Source organism: Vipera berus (genome assembly GCF_964194415.1).
Source record: "Vipera berus genome assembly, chromosome: 1".
In the NCBI taxonomy this organism is placed as follows: domain Eukaryota; kingdom Metazoa; phylum Chordata; class Lepidosauria; order Squamata; family Viperidae; genus Vipera; species Vipera berus.
In genome coordinates, this window is record NC_138202.1 from 303474447 (window position 1) to 303500558 (window position 26112).

The 26112-nt window shown below is 40.6% G+C and overlaps 1 protein-coding gene across 1 annotated transcript in view; it reads right to left on the reverse strand.

The window, feature by feature from the left end:
• ALK (ALK receptor tyrosine kinase) overlaps positions 1 to 26112 on the reverse strand; it is a gene marked incomplete at both ends in the record, with an annotated part of 680504 nt that overhangs the window by 48830 nt on the left and 605562 nt on the right. The window contains 2 exons of the mRNA XM_081312714.1: positions 4817 to 4964; positions 19120 to 19282. Coding sequence (XP_081168840.1) covers positions 4817 to 4964; positions 19120 to 19282 — 311 coding nt within the window. The remainder of the gene's footprint in view (positions 1 to 4816; positions 4965 to 19119; positions 19283 to 26112) is intronic.

The window sequence follows — 26112 nt, forward strand, 5'->3', positions numbered from 1 at the left end:
TAGGTCAGGGGTGTCAAACCCGCAACATTACATGATGTGTCGCAATGTATAGCGACTTTTTTGCCATTGCCGGCAGTGGGGTGGGCGCGGTTTCACTATGATGCATCCAGCCCGTAGGCCAGCAGTTTGACACCCCTGTGCTAGGTAATTCCTGAGGCAATGGTGTATTTTTATTTGCAAAGAGATGATTGGAAAACAACTCCATCTTCCTGTCAGTAACCATTTGGTCTTCCTGAATATTTCAAGAGATATTTCATCAAAGCTTAATTATTAGAAATTATTTCCTAATGCACCACACTGCGCTACTGAGCTCAAAGAGTGACAGAGTTATGAATGTTGGGTCTGTCATTCTGCTCCTTGGCCCAGCAAGAAAACCTTGCTTCAACCTCAGCTGTATTGGGAAACAACACAAATTTTAATTGTATGTTGGCATACTATCTGTACTGTGAGACTCAGAAGTTCAGTATATTCTTTTCTAAAAGTAGGCTTACACACTGATGAAAAACTGGTTACTTTAGGTTGGCTCTCAGTCCATGTGGATGGGGATGTCTTATAAATATTGTTAATAAAATTTTACTGCCAGAATAGACATAACGTAAAAAAAGAAGAAGGATGTATTCTGTTTCTAGGGAACTTCTAACATATAGATGAGAAATTACCTGTGACTGAATGCATTCATTCCAGAGCGTTTTCGGAGGTTGGAACCAAACCTGCTTGACATTGTTAAAATGCTTACTTATATTCCAGTGATACAGACCTGACTTTTCATGTTTGAGGGATTAGATTATGTTGAAGAATAATCATTGCAATAGGAATTTGAATTCATAATCTAACGCTCTAAGCACAGTGAACCCAATTTCCTCTAGATGTTTTTGAACTACAGCTTGCCTAAGTTTTCAACTGGCCATGCAAGTTGGAGCCAATTTTATTTGTGCTGTTTTTCAACTTGTTTTATTTTATTGTAGTTTTTAATTGTTGTTAGATTCTCAGAGTCATGAATTTAAGATAGGCAGCCATAAACATTTAAATCAATCAGAATTATATTGCATCATTTGTTCATTACAATCCATTTTTCTGCCTCTGAACATGTTCATATAGTCACACAATATTTATATACTTCCTTGAATGTTTTATTCATTCATTTGTTCCTTCCTTCATCCATCCATCTATCCATTTTATATGCCACCTATGTCACCTGGAGATGATTCTTTTGTAACTGATTGCAACCCAAGGTTTTCTGTGTCAATGTTTTCAAAATCTGTAAGAAGGTAGGCATAGCATTGTGACCCAAACCCTGTCCCTTTTTTTATGCACATGCTACACTATTATACATATGGAAGGAAGAGATCTTGGATTGTGATACTGCAACTGTGTTTATGCAGATTTTCACCCCTACTGCAGATGCTGCTGTAGATACTTGATGGCTGCCAGATGACTGAGAAAATTATTTCCTTGAAAATCATTACACAGAACTACGTCCACGACTTGATACTGTTCCTTGTTAATTCAAACATCTTTCTCTTAGGGTTATCATATAAAGCGCAGGCAGGAATTGGCCTCTACTTCAGATGTATTGTTTGAATACATCAGGCCATGCCATGTTATTTAGATCAATTTAATCTATAATCTATAAAAAGAAGAAAAGCACCTTTGGTCTTGCTTCATGCTTCACAATAAGAATTTCAGACCAAAGACAGAAAAACATGCATTATTATTACTCTGTAGCTTATTTACATTATTAACCAGCTACAATAATTTAACATTTACAAGAAGAAAAAAGAGAACCTAATCACTACTAACTTACTAAACATATATCTTTTAAGTTTAATTTGTTGATCATTAGGAGCTTGATTAGAATTGGTCCTTCAAGGGCCATTTGGTATCATAAGAAAACATCTACTAGCTGCATCCAAATCACAATTGGAGGAGGGGTGGCTAATCAAACAACTTCATGCAGTGACTCAAAGCTATTTAATTAGCCATTCGCTTCTCCAGTTGTGACACATCACAGCTGGATTCTTACACATGCACAAACAGACACATTAACACGCACAATGTATTTTATGTATATATACTATGTATATGAAACACATTTCACAGCAAACACGTAACTGATTACAATGAAATCAGGTTAAAACTACTGCTACTACTTTCACAAAGTCAATACAATATCTTTGCCTTGATTACATTACCACTCAATAAATTCTTGTAAAGATTACAGTGGCCTGTAATTTAATGACTTCATATATTAGAGTATGCTGCAATGTCCAGATCATTGATACAAAATAACAGAATAACAGAATAACATAGTTGGAAGGGACCTTCTAGTCCAATCTCTTGCTGAGGCAGGAAATCCTATACCATTTCAGACAAATGGTTGTCCAATCTCTTCTTAAAAATATCCAATGTTGGAGCACCCACAACTTCTGATGCAAGTTGTTCCACTGATTAATTTTCTAATTGTCAGGAATTTTCTTCTTAGTTTTAGATTGTTTCTTTCCTTGATTATTCTCCTTCCATTGCTTCTCCTGCCTTCAGGTACTTTGGAGAATAGGTTGACCCCTTCTTCTTTGTGGTAGCCCTTAGATATTGGAACACTACTATCATGTCAAGCACTATTCCTTCTCTTCATTATACTAGACATACTCAATTAATGCAATTGTTCTTCATATGTTTTAGCTTTCAGTCCCCTAATCATCTTTGTGCTCTTTTCTCTTTCTAGAGGAGGACTTTTCAACCTTTTCACCCATTGTACCACTTTTAGGATATGGCAACATCCGAGTACCACCAGTCACCTAGCAAGGTGTCAAAAACTTGATGACAAAAAAAAAGGAAAAAAGTGATAAAGTACAGGTAGTCCTCAACTTACAACAGTTCGCTTAGTGACTGTTTGAAGTTACAATGGCACTGAAAAAAGTGACCCCCAAGCCACAGCCAAGCAAGACACCCTGCCCGCCTTGTGGTGCTCTATTTCCTCTCCGAGGTTTTCATTGTTGTGAGCATTTCTGTTGAGGATTGGCAGCAGGGGTGGGGTGGGGGGGGTGTTTGGTTTTTATTCCCCACCCATCTGCTGGGTGGTTGCAGCAGGTTTTAGTCACTTCACATGAGCCTGGGACACTGTGACCATCATAAATATGAATCAGTTCCCAAGCATCTGAATGTAAATCAGAAGACCCTGGAGATGCTGCAACATTCCAGCTGATCGGTGCTTCTTCTGGGCTCAGCAGATGTGCTGGGATCAGTGCTGCTTTCCAGCTGATTGGTGCGTCTTCAAGGCTCAGCAAAAGCACCAGGATCAGTGCTGAGCTCCAGCTGGAGCCTGGCACTGATCTTGGTGCTTCCACTGAACCCTGACAGCCCCGAAGAAGCACCAATCAGCTGAAAAGCAGTGCTGATCCTGGCGCTTTCGCTGAGCCCTGACAGCCCTGCAGCTCCAGCTATCTCTGACTCAGGATTGTGCAGGGCTGCCACTGGTTCAGCTCATTCCCCTCCCCCGCTACCACTTTTCTAGGATGGTCACGTACCACCTGCAAGGTGTCAATGTACCACAGGTGGTACCCGTACCACTGGTTGAAAAGCCCTGTTCTAAAGTCTCAACATCTTTTTTATATCGTGGCAATCAAAACTGGATGCAGTATTCCAAGTGTGGTCTTACCAAGACATTATAAAGTCATACTAACACCTCATGTGATCTTGATTTTATCCCTCTGTTATTGCAGCCTAAGACTGCACTGGCTTTTTTTGGCAGCTGCAGCACACTTGGCTCATATTTAAGTGATTGTCTACTAGGACTTCAAGATCTGTCTTGCAGTTACTACTGTAGAGCAAGGTACCACCTATATTACACCTATGCATTTGTTTTTTTTGTCTAAACATAGTTCCTTACTTTTTTCACCATTGAATTTCATTTTGTTAGATATCATGCCACCCCCATTTTCATTTGTTCAGGTAAAGCATAAATAACCACTGTCTAAATCTTAGCCATCCAAAAGATGCTCAAGACAAGAGCCCTGAAGAATACAAAGAGCAAAAGGATTGCAATTTAAAAAGATATCACTGAATATTTTCTATATCTTGAAGTTCCCTTATAAAAAAATACACCAAAATTTAAAAAATAAATTTGAAAAAAATGTGTCTGAATCCACCATACTCATAACCCAGTTAAATCATTGTCCTACCATCTGTGTCCCCCCCTCCCCGTCCCCATTGTCTGCAGGAATCCAGCTGCCACATCTGGTGCTCTAGAACCAAGTAGACTTCCAGTTTGTACATTAAGATGCTTCGTGCATAATAACTCCCAAGATGAATGAATTTTATTTACTGGGTAAGTAGAGAGCTTGAGCAATTGTTACCACAGTACAAGTTTCTTGCCTGATACACAACCCATCAGCAATCACATCCATCCCATCACCCTCCTCCACTAGACAATTTACCCAGATGCTGCAGCAGCATTTTATACCAGAAATCAAATTCCCATTCAGAAGAACAGACTTGGCAAAAGATGGACATCATTTCAAACCTCTGAAAATGCATCGCCTGATGTGATGATAGGCTGTGTGCAGTCAGGAAGGCAGATGGAATGAGTGATCTACGTGGCACTTGGCAGAGAGCAGAGGAAATGTTTGTATGTGGGGTACAATCAGAACAGGCTATTTTTCCTGGGCCAGATACTTTTGTTGGATGATGGGAAGGATGTAAGAACAGGCTAAAATCAATAGAACAAAGGCTGGGAAGCTCAGAATGCCACGTTTTTAGCAGCTGCACAGAAATGGGAAGAAAAGTCATCATAATAAATGGTGGAAGGATAATCACTTACACTAGGACAAGCATCTTCTCCTTGTTGTCCCACCAAGATATACAAGGTATCATTCTTCTCAAGTGGAAATATTCCCACGACATTCACACCATGTGATCTCATCATACTGTTTTTCCCTTTGCCACCAGCTGCTCCATAGCCTGAGATGCTACAAGTAACAGAAAAACAAAAGAGAAAAAAGGCAAAAAAGTCATAAGAGAAATACAATCAGAATTATTTATTCTGACCACAGAATAACCTGGTACAGACCCCCCCACCCCAGGTTTGTCATTTTCTAAACTTTACATTTGCTTCATAACTAAGTGATTCTTCTTTGCTATATCTCGGTCACTGATTTAACTGGCCCAGAATCCATACACTTTCAAGATGATGAAAAGCTGGCAAAGGATTTGCTGAAAACATTGGCTCCCTAACTCCAAATGCTCATAAAGCAGAGGGGTTCTTGGAATCTGATCCGATGATGCTCATGTGTCACTTTCCATAACCCAAGCTATCATTCTTTAATAAGGCAGCAATTGACACACGAGAGGACACGAGGACACGATGGCCACGAGATAGCAGCTCCTGAACAGATGCTAGGAGGAGCAGGAGGCATTGAGCTGATTTTCAGCAGGAAACTGTAATGGCTAATGAGGTGCGCTATTCAGCAAGGCAAGCTGGCAGGGCTAATTGGCAGCAATTAGGGGCCATATTTTTCTGTGTAAGAGTAGATTTTGCATATAAGCAATAAAGTCAGGAACCCAGAGAGACACTCTTAGTGCCTCATTCACCAGCTGTGAAAGAAGAACAGTTAGCTCCAGGTCACAACTCTACACATTTGTCAAAGCCTATAGCTACAAAGAGGGCATTTGTTCTGCCATTGATAATGCATGGCAAATTTGCACGGCTCCTATAGTGCCAATTATCATCTTGTTGGGATGAATGACAGTAGTTAAAGCAACAAGAATGTATACAATGGTGTTTTTGACAAGGTCTGGGGATACAAAAATGGGGATTTGGTTTATAAAAAAAAATCTATGCTTGCTGCATTTTTATTGTTTTGAGGGACACTAAATCATGCTGTAAGAAGCCAATTGATGGTCTTTTCTATGTCAAAGCAATTTGTTTGACTTGGGACATGGACTGACTGCTGTAGAATTTGAGAGGCTCTGAGAAATGTAGATAAAGAAACCTAAAAAATGAGATCTTAACCTTTTTTTCCCTTGGATTGATTGCATTTTTTCCTTTGAGCTATTTAATTTTCTTTCTTATAAAGCACTTATCAGAGCAACACAGAGCAAAAAAAAAAGCTGTTTAAAACTACATATAAAAACTTAATTCCATTCTATTGTCACCATTAAATAGCAGGAATAAAATTAGTAACAGAATGGGTTGTGGTACTAAAATTAAAATTAAAAGTTAATAAATCTGGGAGAATTGAAAAAAATCCTATCCTAGTGTAAAAAAATAAAACCGGAATGGATGCCAGGCATACAGTATCTTCTTTGTTTAATGCATTTCAAAAGCAAGGATTTACTGCTAAAGAACATCCATCAGGCTCTTCTCAAAGATGATAAGGAATTGGATCTGAATATACATATTTTTTACTTTTGTTGTTGCTAACAGAATCAATTATCTGTGCCTTGCTACTTCACTAATAATAGATCAGCCGAATGACAGAAAAAAGACACTGAGGTGGGTACTAGTCCCAAGTGAAAGCGCTTAAGCCTATGAAGACATGAATTGTTCTTACATGGATTACAAACTGGAAGAGAATATATATTTAAAAAGTAGTGTGAAAATCTGCAGATACCACCATACTGCCAGATATGGAGCTTCCTTATGAGTCTGCACTCAGAATTAGTTTCCCTTTGGCTCTTCATGCATCCATGTGACACTCAATCAAAAATGTTATACTTACTTTTCCGATAAAGTAAGTTTAGCTTTAGGAGAGAGAGGTGGGGCAACAGATATGGAGACACAAAGAGGCAAGTTTTAAACAACACCCACGAAGGCTTTGGGAAGAAAAAGCTTCAAAATGGAGCTGATGGCTTTCAGCTAAAATGACTAATGTGGACTTAGAGAGCTCTAGTGGTTTTTGTAAATGGGTTTTTGGTTTCAGTCCAGAGAAAGACTGGAGAGTGATTCTAAAATGGATTAGGTGTTCCTTAGCCGAAAGCTTCTTAGTTTGTAAACAGTACTAAATCTATAAAGTGTGTTAAAGAGGAAGAGAACCAACATGGGACTAGTTTCAGAGGATCCTTGCTAAGGCTAAGGATAATGGAAGAGAAGATCAGACTGTTTACTTCTCAGAAGTCATCAGCTGGATGAAGGCATATTGTCAGTTTGCCTGACTAAAAGAGGAAACATTGCCACAAACTAAAAAGAAAACAATTATAATTAAGGAACCCCCTGGAGTTCAGGTCTCTTCACAATACTTTGAATTGAATTGAATTGAATTTATTAAATTTATATGCCGCCCTTCTCCCTAAGGACTCGGGGCAGCTCACAACAATAAAAAATTAAAAACATAAAATACAAAATTTAAAAAAGAATTAAACAATGAAGTAAATACATAACAATAGACCCAGTAAAACCAAATTTAAAACTACAGTCAGTCCAGGCCCGATTGTTGGAACGTCCATGTCTTCAGGTCACGGCGGAAGGACCGAAGGTCAGGGGCCATCCTCAGCTCCAGGGGCAGTTCATTCCAGAGGGTCAGTGTGCCCACGAGAAGGCTCTCCCCTGGGGGGTTGCCAGCTGGCATTGCTTAGCTGACGGTACCCTGAGGAGGCCGACTCTGTGGGAGCGAACTGGGTGATGGGAGGTTGATAATGGCAGCAGGTGGTCTCGCAAGTACCCCAGGCCTAAGCCATGTAGGGCTTTAAAAGTGATTACCAGCACCTTGAATCGCACCCAGAGGACAACCGGAAGCCAGTGCAGCTCGCGCAGGAGTGGTGTAACATGGGAGTATCAAGAAACTCCCATAAGCACCTGCGCGTCCGCATTTTGCACCAGCTGAAGCCTCTGGGTGCACTTCAAGGGCAGCCCCATGTAGAGAGCATTGCAGTAATCCAGGCAAGAAGTGACAAGGGCATGGGTGACCATGCATAGGGCATCTCGGCCCAAAAAGGGGTGCAACTGGCGCACCAGGCGAACCTGTGTGAAGGCCCCCCTGGTCACAGCAGTTAGATGATCCTCCAAGTTAAGCCATGAATCCAGGAGGGCACCCAAGTTGCGAGCCCTTTCAGAGGGGGGCAATACCTCCCCCCATCAAAAGAGGTGGAACATGGACAATATGAGATGCCAGTATCCACAGCCACTCGGTCTTGGAGGGATTCAGCCTGAGCCTGTTCCTTCCCATCCAGACCTGCACCACCTCCAGGCACCGGGACATCATGTCAAGGGCATCGCTGGGTTGGTTTGGGGTGGAGATGAACAACTGGGTATCATCTGCATATTGGTGATACCTCACCCCAAAGCCACAGATGATCTCACCCAGTGGCTTCATATAAATGTTAAACAGGAGGGGGGAGAGAACCGACCCCTGAGGCACCCCACAAGTGAGGGGCCTCGGGGTAGATCTCTGCCTCCCTGCCAATACAAACTGTGAGCAGCCCAAGAGGTAGGAGGAGAACCACCGTAAAACAGTGCCTCCCACTCCCAACCCCTCAAGCCGCCGCAGCAGGATACCATGGTCGATGGTATCAAAAGCGAAGGTTGGAGACAGGACGATAGTTATTCAAGGAGGCCGGGTCCAGAGCAGGCTTCTTGAAAAGGGGCCTCACCACCACTTCTTTTAAGGCAGAGGGGAAGACACCCTCCATCAGTGAAGCGTTGACAACTGCCTGGAGCCAGCCCCGTCACCTCCCCAGTGGCCAAAAGCAGCCAGGAGGGACATGGGTCCAATAGACAAGTTGTAGCGCTCAGTCTACGCATAATCCTGTCCACATCTTCCAAAGAAACAGGGTCAAACTCACCCCAAATAGTATAACAAAGACCTGTCCTCCCCACTCCGGCGGATTCCATCCAGTCGGAGTCCAAACCAGTCCAGATCTGAGCGATTTTGTCCTGCAGATACTGTACAAATTCCTCAGCCCTACCCTGCAAGGGGTCATCCCTCGGTCACTGATTTAACAGTGAGCGGGTCACTCTAAACAGGGCAGCTGGGCGGTTATCTGCGGACGCAATGAGAGCGGAAAAGTAAACACGCTTTGCCGCTTCCATCGTCACTAGGTAAGACTTAAGACAAGTTCTTAGCCGTGTTTGATCAGATTCAGATCTGCTGGACCTCCAACAGCTCTCTTTTCCAGTGCTTCATCTCCCGGAGCTCCTCGGTAAACCAGGGGGCCACCTGGGATCTGTGCTGGGTCAGAGGCTGCAAAGGCACAACTTGATCCAAGGCCCCAGCAGCAGCCCTATCCCAGGCTACCACTAGGGCCTCAGCAGAGTCGTGGGCAAAGGAAGCAGGAAATGTCCCAGGCTCCATCTGGAACCTCTCGGGGTCCATCAGGCGCCTGGGGCAGAACCACCTGGTTGGTTCTGTCTCCCAGTGGCAGGGGGTGGCGTATTGGAAGTCAAGCCAGAGAAGAAAATGATCGGACCATGACAGAGGTTGGATGGTTAAATCCCCCCACCCAGATCATTAATCCACTGTCCAGAGATAAAAACCAGGTCGAGTGTGTGCCCTCCATTATGGGCCGGGTCTTGAATTACTTGAGTCAGGTCCATGGCTGTCATGGAAGCCATGAACTCCCGAGCCAACTCAGACACCACACCTGTGGAAGGCAGATTGAAATACCCCAGAACTATAAGCCTTGGGAACTCAATCGCCAACCCAGGCAGGACGTCGAGGAGCTTGGGCAGGGCTGATGACATGCAGCTGGGAGACAGGTACATAATCAATAGGCCCAAGTGAACTCCAAGACCCCACTTCAAAAGGAGAGACTCACACCTGCCTATCTGAGGGACAGTGGCCACTTGCGGACAAAGACTCTCCCTAATAATAACCACTACCCCCCCACCCCTGCCCTGGGCCCATGGCTGGTGAAGCACCCAGAAGCCTGGTGGGCATAGTTCCAAGAGGGGGACACCCCCCTCTTGGCCGAACCAGGTCTCTGTGATGCAGGCAAGGTCCACGTTCTCCTCCTCAATAAGATCATGTAAGTTCTTGCAAGTGTTGTTGATGTCTACCCATCTCCCCCTAATTCATTTAGAGAGGAAAACGTCTAGCAGCAATGAGAGCTATTCCTTTATTTATAAACAAACATAGATTATGTAATAAGGGTGTTGGTTGGCACCAGTGGTGTTTTCACTCCAAAATATATCAGAATGCACATGACCCATAGATGATTATGTCAGTTTGCATGTCAGGTAGAAAAACTTCCAAGCACTTTGCTCCCAACAATAGCCTTAAAAACAATGCTTTTCTGCCCTTTCTTAACACTCCGAATCAGTCTCTGAAATGAAAGATGTGACTCAGCTTAAACTGGGAAAAATCTCTCTGGTTTGCAAGGAACCATTGGCGATAGGCTTTTCTTGGCCCAAACCAAACCAAACCAAACCAAACCAAACCAAACCAAACCAAACCAAACCAAACCAAACCAAACCACTAAAATTCTAAATGTTTATTTTAAAGAAAACAATCTTCTAGGAACTGAATCTGCTTTCATTCCGTGGCAATAACAGAATAAAGGAAAGTCAAGGAGTAGGCAGCAATTACAAATACCTACTGAAATGCATCTCTCTCTCTCTCTCTCTCTCTCTCTCTCTCTCTCTCTCTCTCACACACACACACACACACACACACACACACACACACACACAGAGAGAGAGAGAGAGAGAGAGAGAGAGAGAGAGAGAGAGAGAGAGAGAGAGAGAGAGAGAGAGAGAATGTTGTGATTCTGTGCCAGCCTGTGTTCCCAATAGCTGAGTCTGAGGGATCTGAGGAGGAGGAGGAGGAGGGGTTTGGAGAGCCTTCAGAGTTGGAGGGAGGCTCTGAGGCATTACAGGACTCACAGTCAGAGAAAGAGCCGGGCCCCTCCAGTCGTGTTCTGTATGAGGCTCAGCTGTGTGGGGAGGATGACATGGACTCTGAGGCTTCACAGATGAATGTATTTATAGACACTCAAAATAGAAGGCAACTTAGCAGAGCTGACCAGAGAAAGACTATGCGGCAACTCAGCGAAAGGAGGAGAAGGCATTGAGAAGCCACACCTTGGGGCTGCTAATAAAATGGGAAGGTGTGGGCAGTGCTGGTTGCTGAAGGCAACCGTTTGTAGAACTCCAAATGAAATCCTGGTCTGTTTGTGTTCTTGCTGAACGTCTTGTTTAACTCTTGTTTTTGCTGTTTGAACCATTTATTTGCTAAGGAAAATATTCTGTTGTTTTTTGTACTTAAGTATTTGAACTGTATATAAATTGGATTTTTCCAGCCTATTGATTAAAAAAGGGGGGTTGTCCTTGACAAGCAAACAAGGACGGTCATAGGCTGGAACAGAACACACACAAAGACAGCGTTTGAAATGTTAATATCACAAGTGGTCTATACTATAGCATGCTGTCTGGGGAATTTCTGGAAATTGAAGTCCACATATCTCACAGTTGGCAAGGTTGAGAAACACTATTATAGGAATGGATTATTTGTTGTTCAAAAGCATGGTGCCGATTGCCAGTAGATAGACCAAGTATCAGACTTTTTTATAATTGATGGTCTTTATGGCATCTAACTGAACTCATTCCACTTAAAGATATATTCGACTCTTACTCTTAATCTTAGAGGGAACCACCAATAAAATGTTCTACATGGAAAATTTATTTCATATTTATTTGTTTACTTTTTATTTGTTTACCCCCTTTTTTTAAAAAAAAATGCTCATTCATTTTGTCATACTTTAGCCAAAAATGAAAATTTTTCCTTTTGTCCAATGTCATACCCCACTCCCCATCATGGCTAGATGTATTTTAAGGAGCAAAGAACTTCAGCTGATATCATGCAAGGGACCAAGGGCAGCAATGCTGAAGATCTAACAACAGAAACAATATAAGTTACTAGGGAAATTGACCCAGAGGAATGTTCTAATCAACTCAGCCAAGCCGATTACAGTAATTGCTCTTAGCCAGAGATGTCAATCAAAGGAAAGTACTTCCATGATATCCTAAATAAGCTTCTATGTCTGGTATTATGCAACAGGTTAAGATATCTTGCAATATAGAGAATGTTTTGACTCAATATATCTCCAAAATAAGCAGAATTAAGCATTATAACAGGAAAGACAAAATGCACAACATCCCATTAAAAAAGCTAGACACTATATTGATGACTTGTAAGTTTTGATCTACTTGCTAGTGTATTAAATAACAAAGTCAACCTTGGGATACTATTAAATGTTGTTTCTTCCCCCAACATTAACATTAAATAAATGAGATTCTGTATATATAATTTACTGCTCTTCTCTTTTACATTAGGGTGATATTTTTATATGCACTCATATAACATGCCAGCCTTGAAAAATTATTCCCACCTGTTCTCCCACAGGAAAGTCATTCTTTTCTAAATGGCTGAATGAAATATTATTAGGTTTTTTTTCTTTCATTAGCAGCAATTTCCCTAAAAATGGTCAGGCAAGCAGATTTGGGTTCTTTTTCTACTCAATTTCACCAAGTTGTGTCTCAGCTATTTAAACCACCATTGGACACTGTAGGGATCTGTCTGTCTGTCTATTCCATCTATCTAATCTATCATAGAAGTGGCCTTCAGAAGCATCAGGAAAAGGTTTTCATTTCAAAGCAAAATCATGGAGACTTCCAAGGAATATACCAGTTGTTTAGAACTTCTCTGGATAAGAAGAGGATTGGACATCACCTTTATGTGGTCCAGACAATTGCTCCTCATGAGAAGACCACAGGACAGTGACTTTTTGTAGTTTGGAATGCTGGGAAATCAATAGATCAGTCATCTTCTTCATAAACATGACAGAGTATTTTAAAAGACAATAAGTTTGCAACCCTTACTTTCTAATTACTTTCTAAAATTGCCTATTAATCATGTTTAAACTATTAGAGACCTTTGAAATACCATGTTGGAAAAGACTTTATCAGATAAGTTTATATTCAATTCTGAACAAAGGAAAAATCAAACATCACTTAAGAAAGAATTTGAAATATATAATAAAAAGCTATGTAAGATTTTGATCCAAAAAGTTATAAATAATTAATGGTCCAGATAAATATGGAGTATGGATTTTTATTATCAGATTTTGGAATTAACTATTAAAAATAAACAGTTTCTACTGAGAAACAGATTTATTTTGGCTATACTAGGTCAAAACAAAAATAAGTGATAATATTAGAAATTGGAAGCTAGAGAGGACTAAAAGGTTCTACCTAGAAAACAAAATACAAGCCTGTTTTTCATATCAGAATACTGGGGCTTACAAAATAACACAAAATGTTATAACAGTGGAAATATTAAAGGATATCTTTGAAGAATGGAACAAGAAATTAATAACTACAATATCAACACTGTCAGTAATGATGTTTGCTTCAATGGCTAGACTATATCTAAAATATGTTTATGAAGGAGACTTCCGATTTGCCATCGGTGCCTTTGGATGCATGGAGGCGAACTCCGTCTTCAGCATCCAATTTCATCCCGCTGGGGGATCCTGGAAAGGGTCGAAAGTCACACTATAAGGGCGACGAGCGAGGATGGGATCACCGTTTGATTGCAGGAGGGTGGCAGCCCTTCTGCTTGATCTGGGGCAATACTCCAAACCAGTGGGGGAAAGACCAGCCATAGCAATATGGCTCGTCATTAAGCTGCTGACAAAATTACTACCAAGCACCTTTAAAGCAATGTGAATGAAACTGGGTGAGATCTGATCTTCTCTCTCTCTCTCTTTTTAAGTGAATTTTATTTGTTTTTATAAGAGTGGGGAGGAAAATGCAGGGATGGGGTACGGGGTTGAGATAGAGGGAAAGTTAAGGGAGGAGTTGGGGTTTCCCCCAATTACATTCAATATTTAGCAAATAGCATATTGTCTGATGGGATGCGGTGGCTCAAAAGGGATGCGGTGGCTCAGTGGGTTAGGACGCTGAGCTTGTCGATCGGAAGGTCGGCAGTTTGGCGGGTCGAATCCCGAGTGCCGCGTAACAGAGTGAGTGCCTGTTACTCGTCCCAGCTTCTGCCAACCTAGCAGTTCGAAAGCACGTAAAAATGCAAGTAGAAAAATAGGGACCACTATGGTGGGAAGGTAACAGCGTTCCGTGCACCTTTGGCATCTAGTCATGCCGGCCACATGACCACGGAGATGTGCTCAGACAAGTGCTGGCTCTTCGGCTTTGAAACGGAGATGAGCACCGGCCCCTAGAGTCGGAAACGACTAGCACACATGTGCGGGGGAAACTTTACCTTTACTTTATATTGTCTGAGTTGATATACATCAATAAAAGTTATGAGAATAATGATTGATAACAATGATAGACATAGCAAATCATAGTAAACAATGTGAAATTTTCAATCTCTAATATTTTTCTTAGTAAAATAAGGTAAAAAAATAAGTATCACGTTCCTTTCTCTCTAATTCATTTGTCTAGCCATTGATAAAATTTATTCCAAGTTCTATAATAAACTAAATGCTCTTTTTCTTTAATCTGTGAAGTTAATCTATCCATTTCTGCACAATCTAGTATTTTCTTGATAAGCATTTCTTCAGTTGGTACCCTCTCATTTTTCCAGTATTGGGTGTACATAATTCTCACTGCTGCTAATACATGCATTAAATACCCAGTCTCTTTATCATAATTGGGATCTATCATTCCTAACAAAAAAAATCTATTTGTTTTTTAACCATCTGCTCCAACCATAAATGTATCTTAAGCCAAAACCTTTTAGCTTTAGAACATGTCCACCAGAGATGATAATAGGTACCTGGTCTTTGGCTGCATTTCCAACAAACATTTGAAGTATTTTTAAACATTTTCGCTAGTCTCACTGGTGTCATGTGCCATCTATAAAACATTTTATACAAATTTTCTTTATATTTAATTTAATTTAATTTATTAATATTTCTATACCGCCCTTCTCCCGGAGGACTCAGGGCGGTGTACAGGGCAAGAATAAAACACAGAAATTTACAAAAACTAAAAGATAATTAAATGCATGCCCGATTAAAATACAATTGATACATAGTAAAAACCCCAATAAAAATGATAAAAACCCCACCAATCCCCCCTCAGGCCAGGCCGGCTTGCTCGAACAAGTATGTTTTCAGATCGCGGCGAAAGGAGCGCAGATTGGGCGCCGTCCGGAGCTCAACCGGTAACTGGTTCCATAGCTCCGGGGCGCCCACAGAGAAGGATCTCCCCCTGGGGGCCACCAGTTGGCATTCTCTGACCGGTGGCACCCTGAGGAGGCCCTCTCTGTGGGAACGCACAGGGCGCAGGGAGCTTGATGCCGGCAGCAGATGTTCCCTGAGGTACTCCGGCCCCATGCCATGGAGGGCTTTGAACACCATTACTAGCACCTTGAATCTCACCCGGAAGACAACTGGCAACCAATGCAGCTCACGGAGCAGAGGTGTCACATGGGAGTATCGGGAGACTCCCAACACAACCCTCGCGGCTGCATTCTGTACCAGTTGGAGCCTCCGGGTGGTCCTCAAGGGAAGCCCCATGTAGAGAGCGTTGCAGTAGTCTAGACGAGAGGTCACGAGCGCGTGAGTGACCGTGCATAAATCATCCCGGCTTAGATAGGGCCGCAACTGGCGCACCAGGCGAACCTGGGCGAAAGCCCCCCTAGTCACAGCCACCATGTGATCTTCCAAGGTAAGCCGCGAATCTAGGAGGACTCCCAAGTTGCGAGCCCTATCTACGGGGGGTAATAATTCACCCCCCATAGAAAGAGATGGAATATCCGAATAGACCCGGGATGAAGGTATGCAAAGCCACTCGGTCTTGTCGGGGTTGAGTTGAAGTCTGTTCCTCCCCATCCAGACCCGAACCGCCTCCAGGCAACGGGACATCACGTTGAGGGCATCACTGGGGTGGTTTGGGGTAGAAAGAAAAAGCTGGGTATCATCAGCGTACTGATGATACCCAACTCCAAAGCCACGAATGATCTCACCCAGCGGTTTCATATAGATGTTGAACAGGAGAGGCGAGAGGACCGACCCCTGAGGAACTCCACAAACGAGAGACCTCGCGGTCGACCTCTGCCCTCCTGTCAACACCGACTGCGAGCGTCCCTGGAGATAGGAGGAGAACCACTGTAAAACCGTGCCTCCCACTCCCAATCCCCTGAGACGCCGCAGCAGGATACCATGGTCGATGGTATCGAAAGCCGCTGAGAGGTCTAATAGGACTAGAACAGAGGAATGACCCCTGTCCCGAGCCCTCCAGAGATCATTCACCAGCGCGACCAATGCCGTCTCCGTGCTGTGCCCGGGCCTGAAACCCGATTGGTACGGGTCTAGATAATCCGCTTCATCCAGGACCAAAGGGAGCTGATGCGCCACCACACTCTCAACAACCTTCGCAAGAAAGCGAAGGTTGGAGACCGGACGAAAGTTGTTCAATACAGCTGGGTCCAAGGCAGGCTTCTTGAGGAGGGGCCTCACCACCGCCTCTTTCAAGACGGCAGGGAAGCTGCCCTCACTCAAAGAAGCTGATATAACTGCCTGGAACCAGCTGCGTGTCCTCTCCCGGGCTGCATAAACCAGCCAGGAAGGGCACGGGTCCAATAAACATGTGGTGGAGCTCAGTCTCCCCATAATCCTGTCCACTTCCTCCGGAGTTACAGAATCAAACTCCTCCCAAGTGATATCGACAAGACCACCCGCGTCCTGATCGCCAGACTCTGCCCAGTCAGAGTCCAGACCGGTCCGAATCCGAGTGATTTTGTCCGACAGATAATTGTTAAACTCCTCGGCACGACCCTGCAAGGGTTCCTCCCTCACCTCCTGATTAAGGAGGGAGCGAGTCACCCTAAACAGAGCGGCCGGGCGATTATCTGCGGACGCGATAAGGGTAGCGAAGTGATTAGACCTCGCCACCCTCATCGCAGCGAGATAAGACCTAATATGGGTTCTTAGTCGCAATCGGTCGGATTCGGATCGGCTGGACCTCCAACCGCTCTCTAGGCCCCGTCTCCGGCGCTTCATCTCCCGGAGCTCCGCGGAAAACCATGGAGCTCGACGGGATCTGCATCGGGTCAGGGGCCGCAAGGGTACAACTCGGTCAAGAGCCTCAGTGGCTGCCCTTTCCCAAGCTTCCACTAAGGCATCTGCCGAGCTGTGAGTGGGGGAGGCAGGTGGGGACCCCAGCGCTGCCTGGAATCTCGCTTTAGTTAATCTAATATTTCTATCCCATAACTTTTCCCATTCTTCAAGTTCAATAGTGTGACCAACATTTTTTGCCCAAATTATCATTGTTTCTTTAACTTGTTCTTCCTCCATCTTTAGATTAAGCAGAAACCGGTAGAGTGTTTTAATCAGCTTCTCATCTGTTTTTAACAATATACGATTGGGTTCTGTCTGTTCATTGTAAAGCCCCGTTGTTTTCAAGTCTTTTTGTTTGAATACAGCATATGGTTATGAAAAACACATTGAAACATAGAATACATTTTCAAAATATGTTTTGTATGATATGTGTACAACAAATATGTATATTTTGGAAAAAGAAAACCAAAGTTAAAATATTTGCAGGTAGGATCAAATGTATTAACTCATGTGGAAATGGCTCAGTTTAGAAATAAACCAAATCACACATGCCTACCCCAATCTTCTCAATTTTTACAATGATGCAGTGCTTTCATTTCTTTAAAAAAATAAGCCAAATGTGATTCTCTTGGCAATTTCTTTTATCTACAAATGGGTTGAACTTAGTAGCAATATAATATTGCTTCTAAACAGTATAACAATTATACACTTCACATTTGATTCTGGGCAGCATTTAGGATTGAGTCAGCTTGGCAGCCCTTTGGTAGTTTTACTATTTACTGATATCTACACATTCTAAACCAGAAATCATCAACTGTTGTGAAACAACTCGCCCTCCCCATAAATACAGACAGAGGAAAAGGAGAAAATTACAGAAAACTACAAAACTATAAAACTTTGAGGAGTTCTCACATGTGTTCTTGCAAGATTTGGGTCATCTCCTCAGTTCTTGCACTGGATTACCATATGCTTTTAATATTTAATTAATTATAATAGGATGAAAAAGATTTCTTGGAACTGCCAAAGATGTAATGGTATCCTTGGATACTGTGCTACCATTCCCATAAGATTAGATGTTTCATATTTAACTCTACACAATCCTCTCCTTAAACTATGATAGAGGATTTACTGGTCTATTCATACTGCAGCAAGGATGTGAGAGCTCCTTATGCCATTTCATATTGGCTACAAATGTAATGTGTAAATTACTAATCACACCTCTTAGACATGGGCCGATCTGCATAACAGGCTAATTAAGCTCTTTTAAATGGAACTGGCCAAGAATAAAATCTAGGGTCATTAGTTCACCCTATGTTTTTCAGGAGTAAGGATTTTCTTTCTTTCTAGTCCCCAAAATTATGGATAAAATCCAATTCTGCCCTTCCTTAGTGTCTTCATTTTTTGTGTGTTTCAATTTCTGTTATTTCTGCTATTTTTTAGTCCTTAAAAGGACTGTGGGGTTGTGTGTGAAGCCAGGAGATCCTCACGGATGTCTGGCAACCAGTCTGTCTGTTACTCATTTAGCACCACCCAGGAGGCACGTGTGGCTTAAGGATTGCCACGGCCGCGAGTAACTCATGGGGTGTGTGCCGACTCTTTGTATAAATGGGGAAAGACACTTTCAGCGCAATGTGATTGCGGGGCTCCCCGACAGACTATCCAACATATAGTGAGGGAATGCACTAATAGAAAATACCCAGGAGATTTTAAGGACTTCCTCTGCATAACAACAACAGCTACTGACTGGATTTCCAAACTCGACATTAAACTCTGAAATGTTATTTCTGTTTTCCTCTTAAGTTTTATTACTGCTTCTTTTTTTAATTGTTTTAACTGTTTTAACTTGTAAATATGAAGTGCTTTTAATATTGTGTGTGACCAGCCATACGCTAAATAAACGTGTGTTTCAAGGCTTAGCAAAGTTTGGGAAAATAGATTTTAGAGATCAAGCTCTGCAGTTTTTCTGCCAGCTCATTTTTAACATAATAACTGTTGTAAGAAACAAATAAATTATGAATGAGTACCTTTCAGTCTTCCTTCCTCTTGTCTTTCCATGTCATCTATCTATCAATCAATGTTTCAACAAATAAGTAAAAGAAAGCTCACCTGTATGTATTGGCTGCAGGAACTCTCCATATCTGTACACCAGGAAAATGTTCCTCTGTTCCTACCAGTACACTGATATTAGAGATCCTATAGGCATCATTGCACTGGGTCTGAGTAGGCCCTTGTGATCCACTGGCACCACAGGTGGAAAACACCCAATTATCTGAAAGAGATACATGCAGGTATATCCTCAGTATCAAAGAGGTGGCAGTTAATATCCTCAGCTGCATGACAACAAATGATGAATCTACATGAGTCTCACTAAAGAAACAAACTTCACATTCAGTTGTTCCAATATGCCATGTGCTCTCATTGGTTAACAAAGAGCCCCCCCCCCTCTCTTACAAAGCACATGCAGGATAGATCTGCTGGTAGGAACAAACTTGGGGGAAACTTGAGATTCAAAGGAGAAAAAATATTTGTAGGAAACAAATTAAAATGAGAATAATCCCAAAGGACTGAGTATCTTCAATAGATATAGAGTAAAAAAGAAACACTCAGAGAAAAACTGAAGGAAGAGAGAATGGAATAGAACTATATAACAGACTCAATCCTAAAATACGTAGCTTAAGCCTCTCCATCATCCCTTAATGCTCCCCAGTAAATGTAAAATCTACAGATAACAAATTATTTGCCCCTAATTTATATTGATGGAGAAAAATGATACCATAAAGCAATTAAAACTTAATTGCAATTTCTTTTAGCTATAATTGTGTGATTTGGGTTTCCCCTCCATTGTGAGTCGCATTTTAAATTTTTACAGTTCAGCTGAATGCTTAAAAATGGGTTGAGAATGTCCTTTTTTCTCTTGGACCTTCACATTTCAGTTGCAAATTCTGAAAAGGAATTATATTCATATTTGTTTGAATGCAAATGCAGCATTCCTTGTGATCTGGGCCCCAATAAGGCAGGTTTCCTAATTGTGGGCAAAGCAGTATTCACATTCAAGTAAGGAGAAATCCATGTCAGATCCCCAAAGCCCAAAGAATGATTGGTGGGCTCAGTATGCAGATTCCCAACACTCGAGGAGGCCTTTAAAATGTTCATTCCAAATTAAACCTCACTGAGTTCAGTGGAATTTACTTTCAGAAAACATGAATGTAGGACGGGACTATGCTTTATTGAGGGTTTACGTATTATTTTGATAGTGTTACTATCAAAAGATAGTGTTTTTGGTTTTTCTATTCTTTTAACCGTAATAAAAGGGAATGGTAAAAACTTTCAAAATCAAGGATGAGAAATGCACAGGTTGAAAAAGAACTACACTTCTTTTTCAGTCCATAGAGCCTACACCAATGGATATATCAAATTTTCACATCACAATTTTTTAAAAAAAAAGAGTTGAAGATTAATGGACAAAATGGGTGCCCTAAAATCTTCAGGAAGTTAAATCACAAGAAAAATTACGTGAGAACTGTATGTTTATTATTTTGCCCTTCTTGGATAATAATAAATTAACCACTTTTAGAAAGATTATTGTCAGGTAAAGGCTTGGAACTTTCTTGTCCACACATCTGTTTCCAGAAATGGAAAATAAAGCTCATGAGACAGAAATGTGAGAAGAACTTGTAACTTTTAGAATTCCATTCTTAGACTGAGATTTTTATTGCATTGAGATAGGCCTGTCCTATACAGTGACTCATTATGATATATCAGTGAAATAATTTTAGCACATTCAAGGAGCACCCAATGGGTCTTAGAAGCTCCTACAATGACAGTGCATGTTCTATATATTCTAATTCTTGCATTTTCTGTGCTTTTCTTAACATTGAATCCATTCTTTTGTTCAGTGAAACTAAGCTACTAAGCTGTCCATATTTTGAAGACCCAGAAGCCATGGTTTCATGACTCTGATGCCATGGGCCAACTGATGTTAATATGGTGACTAATAATTTCTCAAATAAGCATTAGAGCTGAAGGTGACAATTCGTCATATACTTTCTATGTGATAGCCTTATGCTGTGGCAAGATTGCTTATGGCATCAAGCTATAAAGGATGTAATCCTGATTGCATTACCTTCAGTGAGATGTCAAAGGCACTCCTGATGGCCCTAATTTCATAATGCCTCAAGGGAAAGGAATGAGAAACCATGTGGAAGAATCCAAGATTTTCATATTAATGGGGTAAAGATTCTGAAGTAGAATGTGAGCTACATTTCCTATTTGAACCTTTCCCTAGCCAACTTAATATTTTTTGAAAAGTATTGCACTCTCACAGAAATTCATGTTCCTCTGTTTAACTGCAAATCAGAAAAACAGGAATATCCTGCCAGCAATCTTGAAGTCTTAACACTTTTCTGTCCCAGTAGGTTCAGACCAGCTGTAACAGAGCATATGTTAAATAAAATGAGCAAGCAAAAGTTTATACCAGGAATATTAAGAAACAGTTGCATTATCTCTGGTGAAAAATTAAACATGTTCCCTCAAGTGGTAGCAAGTGACCTTGAAAAAAGATATTTTTTTTTAAAAAAAGAGAAAAATCATACAGCAAGAGAGAAGATTAAACAAGAAAAATTGAACTGTGAAGATTTATCCCCATGTCTCATTAAGAAATAAGGACAGTTTAATTGTTGTTTAATGAGTTTTCTATATCATGAGTTTATCCTTTACATTCTAAGTCTGACATTGCTTAATTCTTTTCCTTTTTTTTCCTGACACTGCTAAAGTAAGAATGTGCTAAAAGATGCGTGACACCATTTCGTATTCACAGACTTCTACTCCTAAATATATGTGACCTTCAAGCCTGAAAGAACCTGCAACACCTTTTATGTTAGCCATATCATTAGGGCAGCTTATCAGACATAAGAAATACAATGTATACAAAAATTAAGAACTATATCCAATTATTTGTACTAATTATTTCAAACTACTAGTAGTAGTCATTGCTTGATGTAAATAGCAACCACTAAACAGTCTTGGGCTATTGGCAAAAATATTATTTGGATAATTTCGATCTCTTTTGTACTGTTAAAAAAAATCACCTGGTAATGATTCCAAAGAAACAATTCTTCTTCTTTTGTTAATAATTTTATTGAACCCAAGAACCATTTATTGAAAAACAATTCTGGGGAATTTATTGCTTCATAATACTTTTAGTATTCTTTCAAACTGAACTTCCTATTTTTCTTCCATATTCTTGTGTTTAATGTTAGCTTCGAATGTTTACCTTATTCTGAACAGGACCTGTGGCCACAAGGTGTTGGTCAGATGACAGTTTTGTGAGGGTGTCTTATCTACCACTGTCTTCCCCACCATTTCATATTCTACCTTTAAAAAATAATTTTCATAATTGCTTGTGTAGATTTGTATTCAAGTATCTTCAACAGAGGGTCAGGAAGTAATATCCAGCAGGGGCTATGGTATAATTCAAATACATCTAAATTTACTTTTCCTTTTGAAATGCTAAATAGGATCTCTTGGTAGACAGCAGCTTCTCAGGACTTAAGATGTCCTTACTCTCAGAGATCCTGGGAAGAATATCTGGAGTCTTTCCCACATAAAGTATGTATTCTTCTGCCTTGCCTTGTGAAGCATCTCCCAAAATATGCCAATGTGGACAGTGATAAGGCTAAAGAATAAGAGACTTGGTGGGGACAGGGCCAGCCCTCCTACATTGGGCAAAGGAAAACAAATTACCTCAGGAGCCAACAACATCAGCCTTTTATTTAAACTTTCATTTTATATGCTATACTGTAAATTAAAACTTAAATGGGTTACTGTTTCTCTTTTACAGTTTTAGAAAGGTATGTGCCCCATCTTCTTATTAAGTTTAACTATTAATATGTATATGAAGTTTATGCCTCAGTCTGAATACAAGTATGAAGGAAAGGCTTATGCCACAGATTGATTTAATTCACTTTCTACCCAGAAATTTCCATAGAACACACATTGATTTAAAAGCTTTATTAAATGTAGCATTTGCCTGAAGCTTTAAGCATATCAAATATCCAATGCTCCTATAAACACAGCCTATGATACTTTGGAAAAGGAAGAAGTCATTTCCAGTAAAAATCAATATGTCTCTTTTGTGTATTATTGATATTTTTTTTGCACCCATCCCTGCAAGAACTGAGGAAAAGAAATTTGCACGGTGTCACGCACAAGCCATTAAAACATCACACAGAATGGTTTCTATAGGTTGCTACATGTTATGGCAATTCAGGGTAATTTGGTTTACAGCACAGATTTTGATCTTCATAGATGAAAGAAGCAGTGGTGAAATGGAACCCCTAGCTCCAGAGACTCTGTTCTAGCATTTTCCATCTGCAGATAACATAATACTGTTGTGCATTGCATTGGCAAATGAATGTGTTTCCCCTTTTTTCTGTACTGCAGAACAGAGAGATACATCAGTTGGATAATCCTGTTATCTGAAGCATGCCTACAAGTTTGCAAAATCCAGCTAAATTTAAACCAAGTTGCTGGATATATAATCAAGTGCTCAACTGTTCTGAAGAAATACTGATATAGCAAAAAGGGGGTGATTGTCTTGCATTTAAGCATAATTCTGAAAATTTCAGGTGCAAATTAGCCTCCGACAAAAACACACTTCAAGTAAGGATTGTCTACTGTTGCCTTTGTTTGGATCTGTTGCCCTTTTTATGGCTTCAGTCACGATTTGTATGTATGATTCTTGCTACATAAGATGATAATTTTCATTTATAAGTTTTTAGGACATTCTTCATCCACTGGGCAAAAAAGTTGCATTTTATTTCATGACATGTACATGCAAACACACTATCTCACTACAGGCCTTGGCAGCATGAAAAAAAAGACAAATTATTTGGATTATTTGTATCATCTGTTGAACAGAAAGTTCAGTAACTGAATAAAAATGAGCCCAGCATTTCAGCAGTTGTTTGCCCCTATAACCAGCCTTGGCAACATGTACATTTTAAGGGGATTAAATCTGATGCAGTCTGTCACTTAAAAATTGTAGGTTTCAACCAAAGAAATATTGCAGCCAGCTAAGTTATATTAATTCCACCTGTGCAAAGTCCTCATTGTATTGTAGTCTCAGGGCACTTCTAGGTGATGAGCTTTTGTATCATCCAAGTCATCCAATCCACAATTAAAACAATTTTCTGATATTTTAGGATGTAAGAGTCCATTGAAACAAGCAAAAAAGTCTCATTTTGGGTTCATTGCTATACTTTATCTCACACCAAAACTCAAGTTCTTCCTGTTTCTTGCTGAAAACCTTCTCGTATGTCCCCTATATCAGCATACAGTATCTTCTGACATCACAATTTTGTATTCAGTCACTTTATGTAATGTTTCCAACCCAAACATGATGGCATAATTAGAACAAATCAAGCATTGCCTCCCATGAAACTGCAAATTATGCTACATACCGGTAATTTATTTTATCAACAGAAGGATAATTTATATTATCAACAGAAGGATGGTTTCAAGATCACATAAAGTGATTTTACCACTTTATACTGCATTGGTGAGACCACACTTAGAATACTGCATCCAACTCTGTTTACCACAATACCAACTCCCCCCCCCCGCAAAAGTTGAGACCCTAGAACAGACATGTCAAACTTGCAACGTCACATCACATCACACAAAGTATTGGGACGGTTTTGCCATTGCTGGCAATGGGGTGGGCGTGGCTTCTGGATGATACGTCCAGAAAAGAGCAACAAAAATAATAAGGGGTCTGGAGGCTGAACTATATGATGAATGACTGAGGGAACTAGGTATATCTAGTCTAAGAAAGAGAGGGATTAGTGGTGATATGATAGCATTCTTCCAAAATTTGAGACTCCAAAGCATCTGAGGGCAGGATAAGAAATAATGGTTGGAAGATTATTAAAGAGAGAAGCAACCTAGAACTAAAGAGAAATTTCCTGACAGTGACAACAATTACTTAGTGGAATGGCTTGGCTCCAGAAGTTGTGAGTGCTCCATCATTGGAGGTTCAAGAAGAAACTGAACAGCCATTTATATCGAATGTTATAGGATCTCCAACCATGGGCAGGGGGTTGGACTAGAAGATCTCCAAGGTCCCATCCAACCCAATTATACTATGTTTTCTACTTTCATGAAGTAAGAAAGATCAAGTGCTATTTTTTTGTTATGGTCCCAATTCTCAGAAATTAGATTTATCCCTTGTTTAACAACATTCCAGAAGACAGTTAAAAATGGAACTCATCTGAAGCACAGTTGGAAGCTAATTACTCACCATGAGTAATTGTTATTGCAATTGTTGTCTTATTATTTTTGCTAGATTAGATGATAATGCTTCCATCAAGATTATGAGGATTATGATATTTACAGTTTTAACTTACTCTATACCATGGATATTTTAACTCTGCAACTGTGTTATTGTTGATGTTTAATTGTTGGTCTTTCATAAACATCTGAAGATTCCAGATAGTCAGCATTATACAAATGTAATTGATAAATATAAGTATTCATGTATGTATGCAAGAGAAAAATACTCTTTCCCATGAAGTGGCTTAAAATAAATTTCTGTTTCAGATAGATGTTAAAAAGATTTGTCCCTTGAAGTCAATAGTAATAATTTACATTACTTATAGGCTTCAAGAATTAACAGATCTGTATCCTCTATTTCTTAATTCACATAATTTGTATTGTATATATCACTAAACATCTGGAAAAAAATATGTCCTGGAATTAAGGGAAGCCTAGGAACATGTTGGTGATGAAGAGCAGCTGGTTAACAACTCCCCTCTCACCTCAACATATTGCAAAAGCAAGTAGCCAAGGATCAAAGTTACATGATATTGCAATATACTAGGAAAGCAGTCCTCTCTGGAATCTATTCATGTAATTCTCGGATGTCAAAAAGCCACTGCCAGAGACTTTTTGTATCTGCATTGGAACAAACCAAGTTGCACCCAGCCCAGCTACCTCCCATATGGCTTACCAGATTCTTTAACAAAAGTAGTAAGCCAAACATTAAAGCAGTGCCTGACCCATATGGTGATCCACAACAGCCCCCCTACACACACACACACC